Source organism: Eriocheir sinensis, chromosome 29 (genome assembly GCF_024679095.1).
Source record: "Eriocheir sinensis breed Jianghai 21 chromosome 29, ASM2467909v1, whole genome shotgun sequence".
Taxonomy (NCBI): Eukaryota; Metazoa; Arthropoda; class Malacostraca; order Decapoda; family Varunidae; genus Eriocheir; species Eriocheir sinensis.
Window position 1 is genome coordinate 8095708 of NC_066537.1, and position 27793 is coordinate 8123500.

Genomic DNA, 27793 nt, shown 5'->3' on the forward strand with positions numbered 1-27793 from the left:
AAGAAAATCATCAAGACAAGTCAAAATCTAATCTTTAAACAAAACTTCAATGGACTAAAAACTATGATGTCTATGTTACGTGAGAATAATGTTTGAAAAAAAAATGATTGATCGAGAGAAAAACAAAAAATAAACAAAGAAAATCATCAAGACAAGTCAAAATCTAATCCTTAAACAAAATCTCAATGACCTAAAAACTATGATGTCTATGTTACGTGAGAATAATGTTTGAAAAAAAATTATTGATCGAGAGAAAAACAAAAAATAAAAGTCATCAAAACAAGTCAAAATCTACTGTAACAACACCTGATGGTCCGTCTTGCCATCGGTACGTCCCCAGCAAGGCACTCGTTAAGGGCGTGATATCGACAGGTAATATAATTTGAGATGTTACGTGTGCTGTCTGCAATGCGTTTAAAGGCCACTATTCTTTCTCTTCCTCCTCCTCCACCTCCTCTTCTTCTTTCTCTTCTTCTTTCTCTTCCTCCTCCTCCTTTTCCTTCTTCTCTCTCTCTCTCTCTCACTGTCTGCCTTTTCTTCATTATTTTTTTATTATCTGCGTTTTATCTTCATCTTCTCTTTTACCTTGCTTTACTTATTTTTCCTCTTCCTCCTCCTCCTCCTCTTCCTCCTTCTCTTCTTCTTTCTCTTCCTCCTCCTCCTTTTCCTCCTCTATATACTTCTTCCTCCTTCTCCTCCTCCTTCTCTCTTGTTGTTTCCCTTTTCGTAATTATCCTTGTTATTTGTCTATCTTCCTCCTCCTCCTCCTCCATATACTCCTTCCTCCTTCTCCTCCTCCTTCTCTCTTGTTTCCCTTTTCTTAATTATCCTTGTTATGTGTCTATCTTCCTCCTCCTCCTCCTCCTCCTCCTCCTCCTCCTCCATATACTCCTTCCTCCTTCTCCTCCTCCTTCTCTCTTGTTTCCCTTTTCTTAATTATCCTTGTTATTTGTCTATCTTCCTCCTCCTCCTCCTCTTCCTCCTCCTCCTTCTCCTCTTCCTCTTCCACTTCGAGCAAAATTTAATTCGACTCGGAAGGTGAAAACATGGGGCCAGAACTTTTTTAAACATGTCCTGACTCCGACTCTAAAACCTACCTCGCCCTCCTCCTCCTCCTCCTCCTCCTCTTCCTCTCCCTCTCTAATCCCCGATACCCCAACTTCGCCCTCCTCCTCCTCCTCCTCCTCCTCTCCCTCTATAATCTCCGAAGCCCCATCTCCCACCCCTCCCCATCCCCCTCCTTTCCCCCTGCCTCCCCCCTCCTCCTTCCCCATAGCTTAGCGTAAAAAATGAAGGAGACGCAATGACCTGAATCGCCCATCACATGAGAACACACGCAGTTTTATTTACTTTCCTTCCAACACCCTCGCCACCCCTCACTCCCCCCCCCCCCCATCCCCCACCCCCCCTCTCTCTCTGCCTTTCCTCCCTTGATATCTCCCTTTTTTTCCGCCTCTTGCCGTGTCCCCTCATCCCCTCCCTTCCCTCCCTTTCTCACTCTCTCTTTCTCTTCCTTCTTCCCCTCATTGTGGCCCTTTTCTCTTCCTATCACTGACCCTCTTCCCCTTATCTTCCCATCCTTCTTCTCCTCTTTCCCCTCACTCCTTCTTCCTCTTCCTCTTCCTTCTCACCTTTCCCCTCATCCTCTATACCTCCCTCTTTACTCTTTTATCTTCCCTTCCTTCTCCCATTTCCCCATTCCCTTCTCCCTTTCCTTTTCCTTCTTTCCCTCACCTTCCTTCCTTCCTTCCTTCCCTTTCCCTTACATTCAACCTTCTTTCTTCCTCTCTTTTCCCCTCATCTCTCCTTTCCCTCATTATCTCCTCTTCCTTCTTCCCTTTATCCGCATCCCTCCTTCCTCCCTTCCTCTTCCCCTTTCCTTCCTTCCCTTCTCCCTCTTTTCCCCTCACTCCCATACACATAAACTCTCCTTTTCCCTTTTTATCTCCTCTTCCTTCTTCCCTTTCCTTCCCCTTACACCGTCTCCTCCTCCTTCCTCACTTCCTCTTTCCCCCCTCTCCACCTCCCCTTTCTTCCTTCCTTCCCTTCTCCATCTCCTTCCTTCTGTTCTCCTTACCTCTCATCTCCAACCTCTCTCCCCTCACCGCGTCCCTTCTTTCCTTCTCTAACCCCCCCCTCCTTCCTCCCTTTTGTTTCCCCTTCTTTCCTCCCCTTCCTTCCTTCCTTTCTTCCCTTCTCCTTCTTTCCCTTACGTTTCCCCTTCCTTCTGTTCTCGTTACCTCTCCTCTCCACCATCATTCCCCTCACCGCGTCCCTTCTTTCCCTCTCTAACTCCCCCCCCTTCCTCCCCCTTGTTTCCCCTTCTTTCCTCCCCACTTTCCCCTCGCCAGATGACACGTAAATAGGGTTTCAGGAGGGGGATATTGAAAGAAAGTCTTGCAATAAAAATAGACTTGTATGGACCTCCTCGTCACTCCCTCAAATTAAATAAGGACTTTGTAGTAACTTTGACAGGTAAATATATGTTGGGCCGGTGCGATGTATAGGGAGAGGTATAGGTAGATAGATAGAGATAGATAGATAGATAGATAGACAGACAGACAGATTGATAGATAGATGGATAAGATAGTTTAATATGAGGAACCAGAAAAAAGTTAGTTCAATAGTTAAGATGTGGAGATAGAGATAGGTAGGTAGATAGGTAGACAGATAGATAGATAGATAGATAGATAGATAGATAGGATAGTTGAATATGAGGAACCAGAGAAAGAAGTTAGTTCAATAGATAAGATGTGGAGAAAGAAAGATAGATAGATAGATAGATAGATAGTCGAACATGAGCAACTAGAAAAAAGTTAGTTCAATAGATACGATGTGGAGATAGATAGATGGAGAGATGGATAGTTGAATATGTGAAACTATAAAAAAATATATTTAGTTCAATAGATAGATAGATAGAAGCAGACTGATATATATATACACACATACATAGATAGATAAAGATAGACATAGATAGATAGATAAATTGACAGATATAGATAGATCGATAGACAAAAAGACAAAAGACATAGGCATAGATCAATAAGGTTAGTAGGCTAGATAGATAGATAGATAAATATAGACAATAGATAAATACATAAACAGATACAGATAGATAGATATACTGATTAATTAATAGATGAAAACAAGTACAAGTCTGGTTACGTAACACACACACACACACACACACACACACAGACGCTAAGCCTCCCACACAACAAGGCTTTTTACTTACGTCTCAGCCTGTTTCTCTTCCTTTTCTCTAATGCAATGACGATCAAACTCTCTCTCTCTCTCTCTCTCTCTTCCTAAAAACCGTTATCCCTCAGTCTTAACACATTTCCCATTCTCTTTCACTGTATTTTCCATTTTCCTTTCCTTTTCATCTTCCAATTCTCCTTTCCCCGTTCTTCTTCCCGTTCTCCTTCCCACTTTCCTTTTTCTTCCCGTTCTCCTTGTTCTTCCCATTTTTATCCTTTTCCTTGTAATTCTCTTTCTCATTCTACTTCCTCCTCTTTCCAATTATCCTTCCTTCCCCTTTCCCATTCTCCTCCATCCCATTATCCCTCCTCTTTCCTACTCTCCTTTCTTCACATTTTCCTTCACACACTTCCCATTCGTCAATCCTCCCCATTCTCTTCCGTTTTCTTTCCTTCTTCCCATTCTCCCATAGCCACACACACTTCCCATTCTCCTTTCTTCACATTTTCTTTCCCATCCTCCCACACACACTTCCCATTCTCCTTTCTTCACATTTTCTTTCCCATTCTCCTTCCCATCCTCCCACACAAACTTCCCATTCTCCTTTCTTCACATTTTCTTTCCCATTCTCCTTCCCATCCTCCCAGATACACTTCCCATTCTCCTTTCTTCACATTTTCTTTCCCATTCTCCTTCCCATCCTCCCACACACACTTCCCATTCTCCTTCCTTCTTCCCATTTTCCTTCCCACAGTCACACGAGCTTCCCATTCTCTCACTTTCAACTTCATCCTCCTTTCCAAAGCCACACGGTTCCCATTTTCCCTCGTTCTTCTTTTTATTATCCTTCATTCTCTTCCCACTCTCCTTCTTTCACCTTCCCATTCTCTCACTTTCTAAACCACACAGTTCCCATTTTCCCTCATTCTTTTCATTATCCTCCATTCTCTTCCCACTCTCCTCCTTTCACCTTCCCATTCTCTCTTACACACAACACTCGGCAAGAACAGCCGCTCCTTACCTCGCCGAGAAGATCGTGGCCAGCGCGTTGAAGCACCCATCGGCCACCTCGGGCGTCGCCGTGTAGCATCGGTCCACCACCCAGTCCAGCACGGCGCCGGAGTCTGGGTTGAACTCGAGAAGCAATACGATGGTCTCCTGGGCGAGGGCGTAGATCTGAAGGGGCGGGGAAGGAGAGGCTATGAGAAGGAGAATGGGAAGGATAATGGAGGTTCGTGTGGCTATAGAAAGAAGATAAAAGGAGAATGGGAAGGAAAATAAGGAGAATGGGAAGTGTGCGTGTGTGGTTATGGGAAGGAGAATGGGAAGGAGAAGAAGGATATTGGAGGTTCGTCAGGCTATAGAAAGAAGATAAAAGGAGAATGGGAAGGAAAATAAGGAGAATGGGAAGGAGAAAGAATGGGAAGTGTGCGTGTGTGGTTTTGGGAAGGAGAATGGGAAGGAGAAGAAGGATATTGGAGGTTCGTCAGGCTATGGAAAGGAGAAGAAAGGAGAATGGGAAGGAAAATAAGGAGAATGGGAAGGAGAAAGAATGGGAAGTGTGCGTGTGTGGTTATGGGAAGGAGAATGGGAAGGAGAAGAAGGATATTGGAGGTTCGTCAGGCTATGGAAAGGAGAAGAAAGGAGAATGGGAAGGAAAATGGAGAGAATGTACAGGAGAAAGGAGAATGGGAAGTGTGTAGGAAGGAGAATGGGGAAGAAAACGAGAATAATGGAGGTTCGTGTGACTATGGGAAGAAGAGAAAAGGAGAATGGGAAGGAAAACAAGAATGGGAAGGAAAATGGAGAGAATGGGAAGAAGAAAGGAGAATGAGAAGTGTGTTTACCTTTGAGAATGATAAGAAGAAAGACGAGAAAGATAATGGAAATTCGTGAGGCTATGGGAAGGAGAAGAAAGGAAAATGGGATGGAAAACAGGAAGAATGGGAAGGAAAATAGGAAGAATGGGAAGGAAAATGGGAAGAATGGGAAGGAAAATAGGAAGAATGGGAAGGAAAATGGGAAGAATGGGAAGGAAAATAGGGAGAATGGGAAGGAAAATAGGAAGGGGTGACAAAAACAAGTGAGAGAGAATGGGAAGGGAAAGAAAGGAGAATGGGAAAGAGAAGGAAGGAGAATGGAAAGGGAAATGAGAGAGAATGAGAAGGAAAAGGAAGAAAATGAAAAGGAGAATGAAGAGGAATGAAAAGAAAATGAAAAAGGGAATGAAAAGGAGATTTGAAAGGTAAATAGGAATGGGAGAAATGACAAATAATAAAGAAAAGAAAATAAGTAGAAGATTAAGAAGAAGAAGAAGAAGAAGAAGAAGAAGAAGAAGAAGGAGGAGGAGGAGGAGGAGGAGGAGGACAGACCAGCATTGTTGTGATCAAGTTATCTCATTATTATTAATTGCAAACCTTCTTGAGGGGAAGCGGGACTAATTAGCATATTCAGAGCCATTAGAAGAAGAGAGAGAGAGAGAGAGAGAGAGAGAGAGAGAGAGAGAGAGCTTTTGTTAAGTTAGCGATAAGTGACAGGGAAATTAATTAGACATAGAAGTTAAGAATAACTGGATTATCTCTCTCTCTCTCTCTCTCTCTCTCTCTCTCTCTTTGTGTTTCTCCCAATAATCTTTCTCGAGTTTTTCAGTCTTTCTTTATTTCGTTTGGTACCCACTCTCTCTCTCTCTCTCTCTCTCTCTCTCTCTCTCTCTCTCTCCCAAGTCCTCAAGAGTCCCAGGATCAGTTTTCAAGGCCGGGCAAGCTTGTTTGTGCGGGGGAGACACACACTTGAGGGATCTTGGCACTCGGGGCGCGCTAAGAGAAAGGGGGACAGGGGTTGGGACAGGGGTTTGGACAGGGATTGAGACAGGGGTTGGGGGACAGAGTTAAAGACTGGGTTTGGGACCGGGGATAAGACAGGGGTGGGGGGACTGGGGTTGGGACTCAGGGGTTGGGACAGGGGTTAGGACAGGGGTTGGGACAGGGCTTGGGACAGGGGTTGAGACAGGGGTTGAGACAGGGGTTGGGACAGGGGTTAAGGCACAAGGGTTGGGACAGGGGTTGACACAGGGGTTAGGACAGGGGTTGGGACAGGGGTTGAGGGACAGGGATATGGACAGGGGTTGGAGACAGGGGTTGACACAGGGGTTAGGACAGGGGTTGGGACAGGGGTATGGACAGGGGTTGGGACAGGGGTTGAGACAGGGGTTGGGGGACAGGGGTTGAGACAGGGGTTGGGACAGGGGTTAAGGCACAGGGGTTGGGGGACAGGGGTTGGGACAGGGGTTGGGACAGGGGTTGAGGCACAGGGGATGAGGGACAGGGGTATGGACAGGGGTTGGAGACAGGGGTTGAGACAGGGGTATGGACAGGGGTTGAGACAGGGTTTGGAGACAGGGGTTGAGGGACAGGGGTTGAGGGACAGGGGTTGGGGGACAGAGGTTGAGACAGGGGTTCAGGGCAGGGGTTTGAGTCTGCTGTTACGAGGGTGAAGATGCGTAAATGAAAAGAGGGTAGATGGTGGTGGTAGTGGTGGTGGTGGTGGTGGTGGTGGTAGTGATGGTGGTAGGGGGAAGTTGTGGTGGAGGTGGTAGTAGTAGTAGTAGTAGTAGTAGTAGTAGTAGTAGTAGTAGTAGTAGTAGTAGTAGTAGTAGTAGTAGTAGTAGTACCAATAATAATAATAATAATAATAATAATAATAATAATAATAATAATAATAATAATAATAATAATAATAATAATAATAATAATAATAATAATAATAACATTGCCACTCATATATGAATTTTCTGCATCAACATCCAAGACAGAAAACAGATGAAAAAGTAATATAAGACAACAGAAAACACGAAGATATCTTACTCCTCTCCTTTGTCAGAGTGAATAAAAATAAATAAAATATATATATATATATATATATATATATATATATATATATATATATATGAGAGTTTACAGAGAAGGGAAATTAGTATCAGAATATGTATGTGTAACAAGGACAGCATGACGGTTAATTGCAACACACACACAAACACACACACACACAAACACACACACACACACACACAACACCAAAGAATTATCCAACACTACTACATATAAGACGACGGCATTTCAAGATACGGACGCTAAACAAAATAAAGAACAAGAGAAGAAAAATGAAGAAAAACACTCAAAGATCATAAAACAACTCCTGGGAAAGTAAGTCCATCAGAGTAACAACACACATGCAGAACAGCGATGAGGAAGGGACTGAACACATCCATAAGGTAAGGTCAGCTCAGGTCAGGAGGGTTAAGGTCAGATTACACAAGATCAATGACAAACAAACCCAATCAGTCATTATCTGGTGGTTTTTCTTCTTCTAAAAAGCTCTGTAATTAGTGTCATCGCTTAGAGTCGGGGAACGGAGATGAGGAAAAAGAGGAAGAAGAAAAATAGGAAAGGAAAACAACTTAATCTTTCCTCTTTCCTCTCCTGTCTTCCTCTTTTTCCTCCCTGTCTTCACTTCTTTGTTATCTCCATTTTCTTTCAAGACACAGACCTTGATGAAAATTGGGATATGAAGACAAGGAGGAAAAAGAAGACAGGAGGGGAAAGAGGAAAGGAAAACAGCTTAATCTTTCCTCTTTCCTCTCCTGTCTTCCTCTTTTTCCTCCCTGTCTTCACTTCTTTGTTATCTCCATTTTCTTTCAAGACACAGACCTTGATGAAAATTGGGATATGAAGACAAGGAGGAAAAAGAAGACAGGAGGGGAAAGAGGAAAGGAAAAAAGCTTAATCTTTCCTCTTTTTCCTACTCATCTTCACTTCCTTGTTATCTCCATTTTCTTCCAAGACACAGACCTTGATGAAAATGGAGATAACAAAGGAATGAAGACGAGGAGAAGAGGAAGACAGGAGGGGAAAAAGGAAAGGAAAACAGCTTAATCTTTCCTCTTTCCTCTCCTGTTTTCCTCTTTTTCCTCCTTGTCTTCACTTCCTTGTTATCTCCATTTTCTTCCGAGACACAGACCTTGATGAAAATGGAGATAACAAACGAACAAAGACACAGAGGAAAAACAGGAAGACAGGAGGTGGAAGAGGAAAGATTAACCTATTTTTTGGGTATGAAATATGAAAGGAAAAAAAAAAGGAATGGAAAAAACTGAAGAAAAATGAAGGTTAACTAGAATGTTAGTTTTGCCTTTGTGTTAAGTAGAAATGGAAATTTAAAACAGCACATATTAACGAAACACACACTTTAAAATTAATAAACACACACATAACAACGCACACTCACACACACATGCACACACACACACACACACACACACACAGCAGAAGAGGGCGTGTGTGTGCGCGCGGCGTCTACTCACCTTCTTCTTAACCTAGTGTGAGAGGCAGCGAGCGGGGAGACACAGAGAGACAGAGTCAACACCGCATAATATGGTGGTACGGCGAGGCCCTCACTCAACACCCGACCAGTGCACCCTTGACTAGATGGTTCACTGACACTAGATTGATTTAACAGTATGTCTCTATGTCACTGTAGTAGGTAGTTAATCTTTTGTATGTATTATGCTTATGAATACTTAGTGCCCTTCTACCAGTTCAAAATTTCTTTGTACCTTCAAACGTTTTTTTTATTCAGAATCAAATGTGTCTGTAGTAGGTAGAGTTTTTTTTATATGTATTGTTTTTTAAGTTTGCGCCCTTACAGCAGGTCAAGAGTCCCTGTTTTGTAAGTATTTTTTTATTCTGAAGCTATTATGAGACATTTCGCCGCCCAAGAACACATATTTGACAAGGCTTTCGTAGGAGTTGTGGGCATTTCCAGGGGTAGTTTTATGACCCTGGTGGTAGTGTGAACCTTCTTCTGTACCATGAACCTGAAGAAACACTCATTAGAACCCGACTGACCCCCCCTTTGACCTTTAGATATAGCTGATGTGAGACGGCAAAGTGTCTTGTAATACCAGCCTATGTATCCCTTTTCATTAATAGTATGCCTCTGGGTACATCAAAATAGTAGGTGATTTTTCTCCTATATGTTTTCTTTATACTTTGCATCCTTTTAGCAGTTCATGATTCCCTGATTTATAAGTACCGCAACCTTTTTTTATTCAGAATCAAATGTGTCTTCTCTTCAATGGTGTGCCTTAGGGTAAGTCACTGTTATAGTTATTCTCTGATGTGTTTTATGTTCTCTAAGATTGGTATTATAAAACAATTTCGCTTCTCACATCAGCTATTTCTAAAGGTCAAAGAGGGGGTCAGTCGGGCTGTAATGAGTGTTTCTTCAGGTTCACGGTACAGAGGAAGACTCACACTACCACCAGGGTCATAAAACTACCCCTGGAAATGCCCACAACTCCTACGAAAGCCTTGTCAAATATGTGAACTTTGGCGACGAAATGTTAAGTAATACTGCCCTAAATCTCCGTGCTATACTTAGACATCTCTCTAACCAAAACTGACCCTCTCTTTTGGACACTTGGACAGTCTACTTTTTGAGGGGACAGCACTTAGCGGGCATTTTATATACCCACTTCATAAGAATAAATAGCTAAGCAAAATAAAGTAAAACAAATAAATTACCACATTACGAGTGCACTAGCCTGGGGTGTTGAGGAGGGCCCCACCACGCCAGCAGAGATCAAACAGAAGAATGTCAAATGGAAATTACTACATATGAGAAAAGTTGAGGAAGGCTGTCTATCAACTTTCTTTTACATATTATTATACCAAACAACTACAACTTCAAACTTCATCAGACTGACAGTGCAAGGCTAAGGAGGTGCTACTGAAATCCAGGAGAAATAAAAAGAGTTTAGCAATTAAGAAGAGGAGGAAATAATCATCAGAAATAGTGACATGGTGATTTTATTTCTTTCCGTCACCATCACATTCACCATCACTGCATCATCAATTACCACTGTTGTTCATCTTCACTTTCACTGCACTCACCATCACACCATCACCACCACACCCACTACACTATTAACCACCACTATAGACCATCTCCTCTTCCATACCCATCACCAAATCACTATTCCATTCACCATCACCACCACAATCACTGCATCATCAATTACCACTGTTGTTCATCTTCACTTTCACTACACTCACCATCACACCCACTACACTATTAACCACCACTATAGATCATCTCCTCTTCCATACCCATCACCAAATCACTATTCCATTCACCATCACCACCACAATCACTGCATCTTCAACCACTATAGCTCATCCTCACTTTCACTACACTCACCATCACCTCACTATCACACCCACTACATAATCAACCACCACTATAGCTCATCTTCTCTTCAGTACCCATCACAAAATCACCATCCTACTCACCATCACCACCACAATCACTGCATCTTCAACCACTATAGCTCATCCTCACTCACCATAACACAATCACCAACCCAGCCACTACACTATCAATCACCACTACAGCCCATCTCCTCTTCCATACCCATCACCACCACCACCTCCACTACAAGCACCAGGCACTCTTTTAAACTCTTACAAGTCTCTCACTCTCATATTCTCTGACTCTGGTTACAAGCATACAAGTTAACCATCACCAGCATACAAGATTAGAGTCCCCTCACTCACTCACTCACTCACTCTCATGTCTATCCTCTCTCCTCTTCCTTCTCCTCCTCCTCCTCCTCCTCCTCCTCTGTAACAGCTGCCGGCACCTTCAATAAACCCAAGTGACCCTCTGGCCTTGACTCACTCTCATTCACACACACACACACACACACACACACACACACGCACACACTCTCACTCTCTCTCTCTCTCTCACCTTTTCGTCATGGGAGCCCAGCAGAGCGTCAAGCCACTGGTACACAGGAGCCTCGTCCACCAACAGCTGTGGTTCAAAGGCGGACCCACAGCACAGCACTGAGCTCGCCGCCTGCACAGCGCACAGCTCAAACTCCGAGGGCTGTGACACTCCACTGATGCTGCCGCCTCCGCCACTGCCACTCCGCCCTACCACCTGATATGGGGGAAACAGATAAAAAAAAGGAGATTAGAAACGGAGGAGGTTAAAAGGAGATTGAAGGAAAAATTGGGAATGAAAAGGAAATGGGAAGAAATTGGAAAGTAATGGAGAGAAGGATGATAAGAATTGAAAGAAAGAAGAATGAAAGAGAGTTGAGAAAAAAGAAAATTGGGGAGCGAAGGAAAGTAGAATGAAAAGGAGATTGGAAGAAAGACATTGGGAAGTGAGGGAAAATAGAATGTAAAGGAGATGGAAAGACAGGAATTGGAAAGTGAGGGAAAGTAGAATGAAAAGGAGGAAAAAATTTGATAGGTGAGGGACAGACAGAAGAATGAAAAGACTGCAAAAATTTAATTGGTAAGGGAAAGTAAAATAAAAAAAACGACAGGTTGAGGAAAGATTATATGAAGAACAGCATCCAAAACATCATCATCATCATCATTTCATTTAACATCCATATTCACTCTTCCTGAGCGGTTGGATGTTTTATGGCTCTCCTCCATTCTACTCTGTCTTCTTCCTGATGTTCATCCAATCCCATCAATGCCAAGTCTTCCTGTATACACCTTCTCCAAGTTTTCCTAGGTCTACCAACTGGTCTCCTTCCTTCTACCTCCAATCTCTCCAAAACTCCCAGCACTGTATCCTCCCCTGCTCTCTTTACATGTCCAAACCATCGGAGTCTTTCCAATCTGAGCACTGTTTCCTGGTCCTCTACATCAGCCACATGAGTATCTTGTACAAAAATATAGATAACACAATTCAATCACACACATAAACGCCCATATCAAGTCACACAAACAAACATGGACACACTGACCTTGAAGCCGAAGGGGACGCCAAAGATGCCACTCCAGGAGACGAAGAGGTAGAAGAGAGACTTTCTGAGGGAGCGTGGCAGCAGCGTCTGTCTCTGCTCCACTGGCGAGAGGAGAGACGAGAGTGTAAAGGTCATGGAAATAATAATAACGTGGATGTGATATTGCTATGTGTATCAAAGCAAGTAGTATCTCTAGACTGTATTCTCAGACACGTTTGACTCACAACAAGACAAGACACCTCTCCTCCTGAAATTGACCTCTCTTTTGGCCGCTCATTACTTTTGTCTTTGTGGAAACAGCGATTAGCGGGCTTTTTTTTTTTTTTGCACCTTATTTGTTGCCCTTGAGCTGTTTCTTTAGCTGTATATAAAAAATATAAAAACATTTCCCATGGCCACAAAGGAAATAAGTTAGGGGTCCATGTTCTAAAATGTTTCAGTCTCCCATTACAACTATTTTCCAAGACCACGGAGAAGACTGACCGGGTTTGCATGGGTGTTTTTTACCATTCAAGATGCAAAACCCGTGTAAAACTATCACCAGCATCACAAAATGGTCCATGAAAATTCCAGCAACTTCTACGACAGGCTTTTCAAACAGGGGAAGTGAGGTGCCGATATGTTTAAAAATACGGGGTAGGGTCTCATTAGTTTTTTATCATGTTCATGGTGCAGAGGCCTTGTCAAACTATCCCTAGACCCCAAAACCTACCCATGGAAATACCCTGAACCTCAACGAAAGCCTTATCAAATGCCTCACTCTCTTGCTCTCTTTCTCTCGCTCTCTCATTTATAAACGACTTCTCAACCTGCTTCTATTACATCTACCCTTATTTTTTTCTTTCTTTCCCACCTCCATTTCACTCTAGTCTTCCTAACACAGATGCACACACTCTCATATACTTAATGTTTGAGAATATAGGCTTATGTATTTTCCATAACATAAGACAAATACTACATATGAACTTCTACGTTAATTTCCTATAGCATTCCTCTCAGCATCTCGGCAACTCACGTGAGAAGCTTGCGATGAGTTTGCGGACGAACTCGCAGAAGTGGCTCTTGATCTGCAGGAGAGTGTTGTCCTTGTCTGTCTCCCCCTCCAGGTACTGCCGCGCCCCCTCCACGTACTCAAGGTAACGCTTCCTCAGGGCTCCAGTCTCACCCTCGAGCACCCTCTCACTGCGACGGGGAGAAGAAGACAGAAGTAAATGAGTTAATCTGTAGAAATATGATGAGCAGTGAGTGTGTGAGGAAAGATGTGAAAGATATGAAAATGGACACACAGACAAACAGAGGTAGATAAATGTGATGATGTGTTGTTGTTTTTTTTGTTTTTTTGTTTTACATCAGACACGGCTCAAGGGCAGTAAAAAGAGTACAAAAAAAAGCCCGCTACTCGCCACTCCTATAAAAGATAAAAGTAAAGAGTGGGGTTGGAAGGAAGATGTGGGAAACAGGAAGAAACTAAGAGACACATAAACAAAGATGGATAATTGTCAAGTAGCATCAAGATATTAGTTTCTCCATCACAAAGAAAGAGAAGGAAGATAAAGATCGAGGAATGAAGAAAATGGGAATGCAACTGAGATGTTAACTAGCTCTTACATAATTGCTTTTACATTACAAAGAGAAGAAAGAAAGATAAGAGAGAAGAGAGGAAATAAAGAAAAGAAGAAAGAAAAATAAGAAAGACAGAAGTAAAAAAATGCAAAAAACAGGCAAGTAAATGAAGTTAACAAAGAAATAAAAGAAGAAATGTCAAGTGAAACAAATTTAGAACTTGTAATATGAAAAAAAAGGACATTTGAGAAGTAGAAATCAAATCTTGGGCTCGTAATATAAAAAAATATATATAAAAAAAAACAGACAAGGATTAAAAACACAGGTAATGTAGGTCACCTGAGAGGGAAGGTGCCCTGCTCAGCGATCATCTGGAAGAGCTTGACCAGGGTGAGCCGCAGTGCATCCCGCCGCCGCCGCCGCCGCATGTTCTCCTGCTTGCGGTCGATGCTCTCGCGGATGTACGGGAAGAGCTCCTCCATCAGGTCACTGTGGGTCACGTTGAGGTCATCTTTAGCATCTCTCTCTCTCTTGCTCTCTCTCTCTCTCTCTCTCTCTCTCTCTCTCTCTCTCTCTCTCTCTCTCTCTCATCCTTGCTCCCTCTTTCTCTTGTTCTTGCTATCACTTTCTCCCTTCCTCTCCTTCTCTCTCTTATATTCTCTCTTTTATTCCCTTTTTCTTTTATATTTACTTCTTAACTCACTTCCAATGAATCCACAGTTGATTTTTCTTTATTTTCCTTTTCCATTTCATTCTATTCTTCCTAAACATGTGCAAACACTCTCACGTACTTCTCATTTCCTCCCCTTTCAACACCTCTCTGCTTTCTTCTTTCTCTCACAACCTTTCTCTTCCCTTTTTCCCTTTATACTTTTTAACTCACTTCCAATGAATCCACGGTTGATTTCTTGTTATTTTCCATCTCCATTTCATTCTATTCTTCCTAACACACGTGCAAACACTCTCACATACTTCTCATTTCCTCCCTTTTCAACACCTCTCTGCTTTCTTCTTTCTCTCACAACCTTCCTCTTCCCTTTCAAACAGGTTCCCATTTTCTCTTATCACCTCCCATCTCAACACTTCTCTCCCTCCTTTACCTCAGGGCAATGTGGTTTATCTTCCCCAGGGCCAGGGTCACCGCCTCCCGCATGTCCGTGGTGTCGCAGCGCAGGAGAGGCACGAGCAGCTTGTACAGGCACATGGGGGACACGGAGTAGCCGGGGTAGGGACGCTCGCCGCCCCGCTCCCCGCCACCTCCAGCCCCGCTGTCTGGCGATGATCTGTGTGGGAGGGAGGTGAATGTGAATGAGGGAGGGAAAAATTAAGATAAAGAAGTAGATATACTGTCATAATCAGAGGGTGTAGGAGGGAATATGTGAAACTCAGGAATAAAGACAGACAGATAATGATAGATATATGTGATGACTAGTGAAAGGAGGAGGAGGTGAATGTGAATGAGGGAAAGAAAAATAAAGAAAAACAAGTAGAAATAATGTCATAATCAGTGGGTGTAGGAGGGAAGATGTGAAACTCAGGAATAAAAGTAGATAATGATAGACATGTGATGACCTGTGAGAGAGGAGGAGGAGGAGGAGGATGTGAAAGACAGGAAAAAAAATAAAGAAACAGACAAATAACAGTAGATATTGATAGCTATGTGGGTGGAAGGATCACACACAAAATACAACACATTTTTTTGTAGTGGACCTTTTTGTTTTCCTTCTCTGTTTTTGCCTCCTTCACTGTAAAAAATAAAAACACACAAACACTCCCGCTAACAACATAACGCCAAACACATACCCTAGGCTGATATCCGGCGAGGCACAGCGCACGATGGGGGTCTTGGTGATGGCCGGCAGGACTCGGCACGCCAACACCACGTAGTTCCGCCACAGGTTCATGTAGACGTCACGCTCGCTGATGGGCTTCTTGACCTGCGTGGCACTACGGAGCAGAGAAGCGCGGTTGTCGTTGGGAGGCCTGGCCGGGAGGAAGGAAGGAAGGCGCTCGTGTCTGTCGTCTGTCGGCTCAGGCGGTGCGCGGCATGCAGGGAGACAGTGGAGGTGGAGGAGGAAGAGGAGGAGAAGTACTAGAAAAGGAGGACTAGGAGAATCAGGATAGAAAATGAAGGCAACAGAGGAGGAGGAGAGAGAACAAGAGGAGAACATGGAAAAGAGGAGGATTGAAAATAACTGGAGAATCAGTAAGAAGATACAGCTGAGATAAAGGAGAAAGAACAGGAAGGGGAAAAAGACAAGTAATAAGAAGAGAGACTGAAGCAAACAGGAGAATCTGGGTAGAGAATAGAGGCAACAGAAAAGAAGAAAGAACAAGAGAAGGAGGAGGAGGAGAAAAAATAGAGAAGAACAGGAAGACAGGATACTCGGATCAAGAGGAGAAAGGTCAAAACAAAGCAGGCATAGAACAGGCACGTGACAAACAATGATAAACAGGACATGCCAGAGAAAGAGAGACAAAGCATACAAATCAAAGAGGCAGAGAATAAGCAAGGAGCAGCGAGAAGCGGGCTTTTTTATTTTTTATTATTGTTTCCTTTTTTTGAGCCCTTGATCTGCCTCCTTTTTTTTTAAAAAAAAAAAAAAAAAAAAAAAAAGGATGCAGGAAGAAAAGTAGAGGAAGAAAAATCAATATAAAAGACAATGAAGAGGAATTTAAAGCAATGAAAGAGGAAAGAAACACGAATGAAGAAGGACAAACACATCAAAAGCAAAATCACATAAGGTTACACGGTTAAAAAAGGGAACAGGCACAACAGAAGAGGAAGAAAGATACTTGTTAGAAAGATATAGAAATCAAGCTTCAAACTGGAAATCGAAGGGACAGCCATCACAGAGAAAGCAATTAACTGGGAGAGAAATAAAAAGAAATCAAGCTTCAAACAGGAAAACAAGGGAAAAGGAACAACAGAAACAGCAAATAACAGAGAGAAAAATAAAGAAATCAAGCTTCAAACTGGAAATGAATGGAATATGAACAACAGAAGAGCAACTATCTAGGAGAAATAAAAAAGAAATCAAGCTTCAAACTGGAAACTAAGTCAATCAAAAGCAAGCTTGCACTGGTCGGGGTGTGAGAGGCTTCAGCGGTGGTGGTGGTGGTGTTAAAAGCAGAAAGGACAGTAGTGGGTGGGTCTGGAAGGGTTGCTGCCAAGGTCTAACTTCTTTGGGGGGGTAAAATAACAAGGGAGGGAGGCCTGGGAATGTACACTGAGGGAGAGGCGAGGGTTAGGGGTTGGGGTCAAATGATTTACTGTACTTTATAACTAAAAGATAAGGTTATGGAATGCTGATAAAACTCTCTTTGCCTATTTACAGACTTACTCACATTTGTCTATGCACAGTGAGGGCGAACTAATTTACAGTCTCTACCAGAATTGTCTTAGCTTGGTATGAAATTAATATAAGAAAACCCTACATCAACTAAAACAAAATTCTATATATGTATTTACACTTTAACTAATTTACACTTTCTACCAGATTGTCTTAGCTTGGGATAAAATTAATGTAAGAAAACCCTACATCAACTAAAACAAAATTCTATATATGTATTTACACTTTAACTAATTTACACTCTCTACCAGATTGTCTTAGCTTGGGATAAAATTAATATAAGAAAACCCTACATCAACTAAAACAAAATTCTGTGTACGGATTTACACTTCAAAGACTAAGGGAGCTCATGAAATAAAGCTAACATAACATAATAAAGTTTAACCATAACATAAGACTAAGTTAAGCAAAACCTCATATAGTATTTACAACTTAAAGGACAACTAAGGGAGAAGCTGAAAAAAAGCTAACATAACATAAGAAAGTTTAACCATAACATCAGACTAAGTTAAGCAAAACCTCATATAGTATTTACAGTTTAAAGGACAACTAAGGGAGAAGCTGAAATAAAGCTAACATAACAAAAGAAAGTTTAACCGTAACATTAGACCAAGGCGCCTTCACACTGTGCTGACTCTGGGCCAGCGATACCAGATTGTCGTACTCAGCCTCTTATGTTTTCCGATTTCCGACCACAAACTGTCTTCTCCACCCCAATAACTACATTTATTTATAGTTACCATTGAAAGGTTTAATTATTAGTGTCTTTCTGCTATAGTTAAGTGTCTAAAAATGGTAAATACAATGGTGGATACGATATCTGGCAACCCTGCTCTGGCCCACGACAACCCAGCGACTTTTAGCCCCCTGCACACTATGCCAACTCAGCATCCGGCGATCGTTTCTAGACCTCTTTCTGACGATGTGCAACCCTTTCATCATCATCATCATCATCTCATTGACGCCTGCACCTAGGACCTCCCACCAGGGGATAGCCACGGCAGAAGAGTTTCCATCTCTCTCTATTCATACACTCCCTCCTTGCCTGCTCAAAGTTTCTCACTGATCTTTCCCCCCTCTCCCTAACCCCCCTTTCAGATCAACATTTCACACCCAAGACCTTGTATACCCCAAGTCGTTGAGTTGTCATGGCCCAGAGTCAGCACAGTGTGAACGGGGCTTAAGTTACGGAAAATCTTATCTATTTACACTTTAAAGGACAACTGAAAGAGCAGTGAAACAAAGCTAACACAAAACATGAGAAAATTCAACCAAAACGTAACTAAAGTGAAGGAAGTGGAACAAAACAATAGTGACACAGCCCAGGGAGGTACAAATGGCTGCAGTCCTAGTTGCAGAATAGGGTCACATCTCACGTTGGGTCCACCAGGGAGTAGAGGGAGGTGGTGCGGGTGTAGACGATGGGCCAGGCGTGACTGACGGCCTGGGGGCAGTCGGTGAGGACTCGGCCCGGCACCACGAAGCCACACAGGACCAGTGCCCACACGTCCTCGCTCACCAGGTGCTGCTGACTCACACTCTTCACGCCGCTCTCCTCCAAGAAGCCTGCAGAGGGTGGTGATGGTGGTGGTGTTCAGGGTAGTGGTGATGGAGATTACAGGGAGTTTTGTCACTCTATAAATCTATTACCTCATGTGTTAAGTTCAACCACATACCACATGGATTAGGTCATGATTTCTGTGTAGCATACCTCAGAAAAGACAGATAGTAATGATTAAAAAGACAAAATTAAAGACAACTATCTTAACCCAGTAGCAGCGGGGATCATGGTTCTTAAAGGCCCCTCTAAGCGAGAAAAATGAGAAAAAATCATCACTCACACAAACCATTTCATAATATATATCAACGCATTTGTGATAAGTTTATGCATCATTTATTTTGGGGGGTTTATATCATGGCAAAAAGTTGGCCCGTCGCTGCTACACGGGAAAGCCACAAATTTGGCCCGTCGCTGCTACCAGGTTAAAGTAATGGCAAATATCTAGCAAGGATTTAGGGATGTGATGGCAATTTAACAACACCATCTTCTTCTTTTTTTCTTCTTCTTCTTTGTCTTAACAGCTATTTCTCATGTCGATATAGGGTCACTGTTTAGGGGCTGTAATATTGGGTTTAAGATTGAATGCTCTTCTTAACATCCCATGGCAGTACTAGGGTTTGAACCTCCTCACCCTGGCACTTCACTTCCATGGCCTGACATCATCATCATCATCATCATCGTTTAACGTCCATTTATTCCCTACGGTGGGGTTGGACGGGATATGAGCCTCCTCCACTGTTGCCGGTTCATAGCCATTTTTTCCGTGACGTTCAGCCTCCTCATATCTTCCTCCACCACCTTTCTCCACGTCTTCCTTGGTCTTCCTGGTGGTCTCCTGCCCTCTACCTCAAAGTTCAGTGCACGCCTCAGGATGTGTTCTCCTCTCTGACCCACTAAAGCACTACACCTCACTAATACTCATGAACACCACAGAACACTTCATGACTCACCCCCTGTCCAGACCGAGGAGCTGCGGTCAGCCAGCCACTGGAGGTCGATGTTGGTGGTGGCGGCGACGGCTGACCTCTCTCCGGGGGGCAGCAGACTCAGCACCCCCTCCACCACACTGCCACACCACCTGCACCACAGACACACACAGTTTAGTGGATGTAGGGTATACAGTACAAGATAAACTTAAAACACACGTAAAATTTAATGATCCAGGATAATAGATACTTTTTGACCAGTGAAAATTTGCACATTAGAAACAACATTGAAAAAAAAAAATCATTAACCCGGTAGCTGCGGGGATCATGTTTCTTTAAGGTCCCTCTAAGCGAGAAAAATGAGAAAAATCATCACTCACGCAAACCATTTCATAATATATATCAACGCATTTGTGATCAGTTTATGCATCATCTATTTTGGGAGTTTTATATCATGGGAAAAATTTGGCCCATCGCTGGCACATGGTAAAGCCACAAATTTGGCCCGTCACTGCTACCGGGTTAATGATCCAGGATAATAGATACTCTGTGACTAGTGGAAATTTGCACATTAGAAACAACATTGAAAAAAAAAAAATCATTAACCCGGTAGCTGCGGGGATCATGTTTCTTAAAGGCCCCTCTAAGCGAGAAAAATGAGAAAAATCATCACTCACGCAAACCATTTCATAATATATATCAATGCATTTGTGATCAGTTTATGCATCATCTATTTTGGGGGGTTTATATCATGGCAAAAATTTGGCCTGTCGCTGGTACACGGTAAAGCCACAAATTTGGCCCGTCGCTGCTACCGGGTTAATAAAACTTGAAGAATAAATTACACCTGAAACAACAACCAGGCATGAGTAAAAGGCATTGGCAACGAGTGTGATGGCAATGATTGTATTCAAGATAAAAACATTGGTAGTAACAGCTGTGAAGACTTACTGGTCCATGACGTCAATGAGGGGGCGGTTGAGTGGGTCCTCCTCCCCCAGCGCCTTGGCCAGCATCTTCACCTCCCGCATGATGGCCACGGACACCCGCCGAGGGGCCTGCCGACAGCCACACAGGAGCACCAACGCAAAACCCTCGGCCAGGCGCAGGACATCAGTATGGTCCCCGCGCTGCAATGGAAGAGGAGGAGGAGGAAGAGGTGAGTGATAGCAATAGGTATCGGCTTCTATTTTCTGTTTTGTTTTTAGTGTTTAAGTTTCAGTATTGTTTTCAGCTATACTACATTTTTTTTGTTATTTCTTCTGCTATTTTACATGTACATACTGAAGACAGATGAAGACCTTGAGTATTAAGAAGAAGAAGAAGAAGAAGAAGAAAAGGAAGAGGAAGCAGAGGAAAAAGAAAAGGAAGATGATGAAGAACAAAAAAAAAAAAAAAAAAAAAAAGAAAAAGAAGAAGAAAAGAAGAAGGAGAAGAAAAACTAATGTCATTCCTTAAGCCTCTTCTTGTTTTCCTATCATCTCCTTTTTTCCCACATTTTCAAATCGATTTTCAAGAAGAAGAGGAAATAGAAGAAGAAGAAGGAGAAGAAAAGGAAGACCCAGTAAGTAGTTCCTCTAATATAACTTCTGCAGTCGTCCCACCTGGTGTAGATGAAGGTGATGAAGGTCCCCCACTCCAGGGTCCCGCTTGGAAGCCCCCGAGCCTGGTCCGGACCCTGAGCCCGTTCCAGAGGTGTTGGTGAGGGCGTTCTTCCAGGCGGTCAGCAGCTGCAGCAACATTCGCACGCCGTTGTCCAGGAGCTGCGAGTAACTGTCACCCACCTCCTTCATCAAGAACTGGATGAAACCTGCGGGTGAAGAGACCGTTAGAAATAGTCTTTAAACTTTTCCTATTCCTCCTCCTTTTCTTCTGAAAGATTGATACAATTTTTCATTCTTTTCATTCTATTGTCTCATTCTTTCATTCTTTTGTTTAGTTTTAAATTCTCTTGCTCTTTCGTTCCCCTCCTATTAATAACTACACTTATTTCACATTATTTTGCTGAGGATTAAAAAGTAACAGTAGCTTAGACCTATCAAAGTACACACAAACACATATACTGCCATCACTATCATCCCAAAACTACATACACCATAACTGCACTTCCCATTATATTTCTACTTTATTTTAACTACACACACCAAACCTAACCATCACCACCACTCACCGAACAAGACATCATGCCGCCACTCGGGGAAGTCAAGCACGAGGTTCTGGAGACTCTGGAAGGCCAAGTGTCGCAGCTCCTCATCCATGTGCACAGTTAGACGCGCCAGCAGATCAACCAAGTCCCGGCCAGACATACCATCGGGGATCAATCTCGGCACGGCAGCGACACACGTTCGGAAAAGGTCGATCTTGGGTTTGCGTTCCCCGGTGATCATTTCGTCGGGTTCCTTGTTGACGTTCTGGGTGTTCGTCATCATGAGTGGACGCCCAAACTGACTGTCGAGGGCCTTCAGGATGTCGTTAAAGGACTTCCGCACGAGGGGGTAATAGGCTGATATCCCGATGTTCCGCGCTGTGTCCTCGGTAAGCATTTTATTGAGGAAGGTTTTCTTGACCCGTAGCGTGTTTCCCGAGGGCAGCACACCTACTGTTCGGGGCATGGGCGGGTCACCTTCCTTCTGCTGGAGACTGTCGGCCACTACCAGGAACGCACGAAGGCCGATGGACATGCGCTCAGGTGTCAGGATGATCTTAATTTGCCGCCCAACAGAGAGGAGGTCAAACACGATCTCCCGCATGGCAAAGTCAAGGCGCTCCTGAGCGATGAACTGGATGATTTTGACGAAGATGTTGAGTGGCGTATCACGGGGCACCACGGCCTTGGAGCCCTTGGGGAAGAGGGAGTTGACGATGCTGGCCAGCCGGGAGTGAGTGGCCGAGTTGCTCTCACACTTTATCCTGATCATGTACACCCACAGCAGCCGGTACAGGGATTCTGGGGAGGGAGAAAGGCTGGGTGATGTTGGGCTGGGAGGAGCTACTGCACTGCTTTATAATAACACCTAATTTCCCTCTGCTTATGGCTAGTTATCTTACTTTTTTTACGTAAACATACCTAAATACCTAATATGAAAGCCCATGATATATACTTTTCTTTCATGTCACTTTAACCCAGTAGCAGCGATGGGCCAAATTTGTGGCTTTACCGTGTAGCAGTGACAGGCCAAATTTGTGCCACGATATAAACCCCCCAAAATAGATGATACATAATCTGATCACAAATGCTCTGATATGTATTATGAAATGGTTTGTGTGAGGGGTGATTTTTTCTCATTTTTCTCGCTTAGAGGGACCACTAAGAAACATGATCCCCGCTGCTACTGGGTTAATAATACTGTAACACTCAAATAAATAGCACCAATGAGATAGCACACAGCTCTTTAAACTTCTCAAGACACCTCAAGAAGACCTGTATAAGTTTGTACAATTTTCCAGAGTACTTTTACTATACCTTTTGCTATGTTTGGTACTTTTTTGCTACATACTATTGATACATCTACACTGTTTTTGCACATTTTTTGCATCTTAATCCCTACTACATATCATGAGCACCTGTAAAAATGTGTATAATATTACCATACACCTTCACTAATTTCCAGTACCACCCACATACACTGGCATCCACTCAGGCCTAATACAATCCTTTCCCAGCAACAGGCTCTTCATACCACCTACCGAGGGCCACACGCGACATCTTGGGGTCCCTGTTCTTGAGGTGCTGCAGACACATGGCGAGGAAGTAGTGCCAGTTGGTGAGGAAAAAGGTCTTCTGGGAGACACACAGGAGGCAGGTGACCAGGGGGAAGATGGCCAGCCTGTGCTTGTTCTTGGTGGCCATGTCCAGCGTGGTAGAGTACAGCATCTCCACGAAGTACTTGAGGCAGGGGACGTTGACCTCGTTCTTCACAGCCTGCAGGACAAAACAAAGATGAGAAGACATAAACGAAGGAAGATAAAAATAAAATGTGTTGTAATAATAAGCTGGTAACATAAGAGAAGGTAAATCCACAAGAGAAAAGGAGAATTAGGAAGAGAAAAGACAAAGAAGAAGGAAGATAAAAGTGAAATGTGTTTTAACGATAAGTTGATAACATAACAGAAGCTAAACCCATAAGAGAAAAGGAGAATTAGGAAGAGAAAAGACAAAGAAGAAGGAAGATAAAAGTGAAATGTGTTGTAATAAGTTGATAACATAAGAGAAGCTAAACCCAAGAGAAAATTTTAACGATAAGTTGATAACATAAGAGAAAAGGAAGAGAAAAGACAAAGAAGAAGGAAGATAAAAGTGAAATGTGTTGTAATAAGTTGATAACATAAGAGAAGCTAAACCCACAAGAGAAAAGGAGAATTAGGAAGAGAAAAGACAAAGAAGAAGGAAGATAAAAGTGAAATGTGTTTTAACGATAAGTTGATAACATAAGAGAAGCTAAACCCATAAGAGAAAAGGAGAATTAGGAAGAGAAAAGACAAAGAAGAAGGAAGATAAAAGTGAAATGTGTTTTAACGATAAGTTGATAACATAAGAGAAGCTAAACCCACAAGAGAAAAGGAGAATTAGGAAGAGAAAAGACAAAGAAGAAGGAAGATAAAAGTGAAATGTGTTTTAACGATAAGTTGATAACATAAGAGAAGCTAAACCCATAAGAGAAAAGGAGAATCAGGAAGAGAAAAGACAAAGAAGAAGGAAGATAAAAGTGAAATGTGTTTTAACAATAAGCTGGTAACATAACAGAAGCTAAGCCCACAAGAGAAAAGGAGAATTAAGAAGAGAAAAGACAAAGAAGATGGAGGCACGAGGTGTTTTATCAATAAGAGACAAAGGAAAGTAGAAAAAGAAAGGACAGACAAGATGGAGGAAGGTGATGTTTTATAAATAAGGTGGAAGTGTATATCACCAACCAAATCCATCCCAGAGAAAAGGAGAAAGAAAAATAGGAGGAGAAAGGACAAACAAGATAGAGGAAATTGGTAAGTTAATATTAAGTTGACAGCATCACACACACACACACACATACACACCATTGAAAGAGACAAAAGGGAGAGTATGAAATAGGACAAACAAAAGAGAGGAAGGTGTTTTTCTGATAATAAGTTAGCAACATTTCACTCACACCATGATGGAAGACAGAAAGAAATAAGAAAAAGCACAAACAAGACAGAATAAAGTTGGCAGCTTCTCACAAACACTCACAAACACACACAAACACACACTAGAGAAAGACAGGAGGAGGAATATGTGAAAAAACAAGCACTCACCGCAGCCACAGGGACGAGGATCTCCACAAAGAGTCCAGCCAGTGCGTGCTTGATGTCCTTGTCCCGCACCTCCAGGAAGTACTGGGCACACTCCTGCATGAACTGGAAGGACGCCTCAAACTCCTCGATAGGCACCATCTGAGGAGGACACGAGGATATTCCTTTACACTTCAACATGAGTTAGATGAAGGGAAATTTTCAGGAATAATAGGAGGTAGTTAGCATAATGTATCAGAAAAAGAAGAAGAGGGTAGTGATGTTTTGATAATAAGTAAACAAAATATAACACACACACCCTAGAAAAAGTGAATAGGAAAGTGAATCAGAAAGGACATAGAAGTATTAAAAGGAAAATTTCTGCATTAATAGAAGGTACAAATCCTAGTGTATGTATGTATGTATGAATGTATGTATGTATTGAAAGGAAAGTGATAGAAAGATCATTATTTTCAGTTTACTAGGATTTAATTTATCAAGACGCCTCTCCTCCCGAAATTGACCTCTATTTTGGCCGCTCATAACTTTTGTCTCTGTAGGAACAGCGATTAGCAGGCCATTTTTTTTTTACACCTTTTATTGTTGCCCTTGAGCCGTTTCTTTAGCTGTAAAAAAAAAGAAGAAAAAAATAGCTGGGAGGTACAATTTGAAGAGTGAGAGTGAGACAACACAAAATAGCGAAACTAACACACACACACACACACACACACACACACACACACACACACACACTCACCTTGACGCGGAAGAACTTCATGCCCATCAGGAGGGACGTGATGCTCTGCGTGGTGACAGCAGACGGTTCCCTCGAGCGCAGTTCCTTCAGCTCCGCCATGAACCTCCGACGCACTGACTGGAAGCGCGACTGGGCCAGGACGCCAACCACCTCCGCGTAGAGATCGGCGATGGTGTTGATGTTCTCGCCATTGGGGTTGTTCTGGACTCTGGGGTGTGGAGGTGCAAGAGTTAGTACAGGTCAAGGTTTTTATTATATTTGTTTATTTTGAAGGAGAGGAGGTTCAAGGGCATCCAAATAGCTACTTTCCTATCCCCTCTATTCTTCCATCAAGCAACCAAAATCCATCTTGCCTTTTTGTAGCGAGCTTTTGAGGTGTTTTTGTATAGCAAGCTCTTATGTACAGCAGGATTTCATTGATATATTTTTATTTTTATTTCTTTTCTTCTTTCTTTCTAGCTTTGATCAACCTCCTATATACTGTAGAAAAAACAACCACTCCTCTACTATGCTGATAAATCCCTTCCCAGCCCCTTTCCTTTCTCACCCTCCCTTCTACCAAGCAATTAAAGTCTTTCCCCATCAACTTCCCTTCCTCACTCACCCTTCTACCAAGCTCACTATCCTTTCCCAGACCCTTTCCTTCCTCACTCAACCTTCTACCAAGCAACCAACTCCCTTCCCAGCCCCTTTCCTTCCTCACTCACCCTTCTACCAAGCAACCAACTCCCTTCCCAGCCCCTTTCCTTCCTCACTCACTCTTCTACCAAGCAACCAACTCCCTTCCCAGCCCCTTTCCTTCCTCACTCACCCTTCTACCAAGCAACCAACTCCCTTCCCAGCCCCTTTCCTTCCTCACTCACCCTTCTACCAAGCAAACAACTCCCTTCCCAGCCCCTTTCCTTCCTCACTCACCCTTCTACCAAGCAACCAACTCCCTTCCCAGCCCCTTTCCTTCCTCACTCACCCTTCTACCAAGCAACCAACTCCCTTCCCAGCCCCTTTCCTTCCTCACTCACCCTTCTACCAAGCAACCAACTCCCTTCCCAGCCCCTTTCCTTCCTCACTCAACCTTCTACCAAGCAACCAACTCCCTTTCCAGCCCCTTTCCTTCCTCACTCACTCTTCTACCAAGCAATCAACTCCCTTCCCAGCCCCTTTCCTTCCTCACTCACCCTTCTACCAAGCAACCAACTCCCTTCCCAGCCCCTTTCCTTCCTCACTCACCCTTCTACCAAGCAACCAACACCCTACCCAGCCCTTTCCTTCCTCACTCACCTTTCTACCAAGCATCCAACTCCCTTCCCAGCCCCTTTCCTTCCTCACTCACTCTTCTACCAAGCAATCAACTCCCTTCCCAGCCCTTTTCCTTCCTCACTCACCCTTCTACCAAGCAATCAACTCCCTTCCCAGCCCTTTTCCTTCCTCACTCACCCTTCTACCAAGCAACCAACTCCCTTCCCAGCCCCTTTCCTTCCTCACTCACCCTTCTACCAAGCAACCAACTCCCTTCCCAGCCCCTTTCCTTCCTCACTCACTCTTCTACCAAGCAACCAACTCCCTTCCCCTAACCCCTTCCCTTCCCCACCCACATTTCTACCAAGCTTGCCAATCCCTTCCAAGCCCTTTCTCTTCCCCACCCACCTTTCTACAATCCCTTCCTTGTCCTTTTCCTCCCCCTACTCACCCTTCTCGATATTTGAAGTGCTTGAAGGCAATGTCCTCAATGTGCTTCACCAGGTCATCGTGGCCCGGGTGAACCGCCAGCTGCCTCAGGACCTCAATCTGCACCAGGCAAAAGATGAACTCCACGGCCAGGTCCCTTCGCTCCTGCACGGCGTCACGCTCCACGCTCCACCCTGCCTCAGCCCTGGAGGTGGAAGAGGGTGGATATGGGTTAGAGGGAGAGTATTTTAGAGTAGTATAAGTAGTATGAAGTATAATGACTTTTTTTTTTTTTTTTTACAACAAAGGAGATGGCTCAAGGGCAACAAAGAGAGTGTAGAAAAAAAAAAGCCCGCCACTCACCGCTCACATGGAGGAAATGAGAAGGTAAAAGGATAAAATCTAAACGTATCTTCATAACTAAGAGCAAATTACAGGTTAGACATTTAACTGACACATAGAAAGAGACAAAATTAAAGTATGTAGTTAGTGGAGGACTAAAAGAAGACAAAAAAAAAAGATGAGTTAGTGGGAAATTCAATACCATAAACTCTCTCTAAAACCACAAAAACTAGAGAGGAAATTCACTGTGTTGTTGAATGTAAAACTAATGCAAATAAAGAGATGGCGCCACTATAAACACTTGCCTGCGCCATGATGGGCTGGGGCCGACTACCATCTAGGCCCCTCAAG

The 27793-nt window shown here is 43.2% G+C and overlaps 1 protein-coding gene and 1 long non-coding RNA gene across 10 annotated transcripts in view; both read right to left on the reverse strand.

Annotated features, from left to right (window-relative positions):
* LOC127004952 (protein furry-like) overlaps positions 1-27793 on the reverse strand; it is a 160651-nt gene that overhangs the window by 111821 nt on the left and 21037 nt on the right. For 8 of the 9 annotated variants that reach the window (XM_050873260.1, XM_050873262.1, XM_050873254.1 and 5 more), the window contains 16 exons: positions 27123-27305; positions 25436-25643; positions 24703-24840; positions 23122-23356; positions 21605-22381; positions 21039-21244; positions 20386-20564; positions 19459-19586; positions 18324-18513; positions 15398-15577; positions 14695-14877; positions 13934-14083; positions 13047-13213; positions 12032-12132; positions 11011-11205; positions 4223-4377 (listed from right to left, as the gene is read on the reverse strand). In XM_050873260.1, the coding sequence (XP_050729217.1) occupies positions 4223-4377; positions 11011-11205; positions 12032-12132; positions 13047-13213; positions 13934-14083; positions 14695-14877; positions 15398-15577; positions 18324-18513; positions 19459-19586; positions 20386-20564; positions 21039-21244; positions 21605-22381; positions 23122-23356; positions 24703-24840; positions 25436-25643; positions 27123-27305 (3375 nt within the window). The remainder of the gene's footprint in view (positions 1-4222; positions 4378-11010; positions 11206-12031; positions 12133-13046; positions 13214-13933; positions 14084-14694; positions 14878-15397; positions 15578-18323; positions 18514-19458; positions 19587-20385; positions 20565-21038; positions 21245-21604; positions 22382-23121; positions 23357-24702; positions 24841-25435; positions 25644-27122; positions 27306-27793) is intronic. The other variant, XM_050873259.1, reaches the window with a different exon arrangement.
* LOC127004961 (uncharacterized) lies at positions 17034-18317 on the reverse strand. Its single transcript, XR_007758130.1, has 2 exons — positions 17467-18317; positions 17034-17360 (listed from the first exon to the last, which is right to left on the reverse strand). It is a non-coding gene; the product is annotated as an uncharacterized LOC127004961 (long non-coding RNA).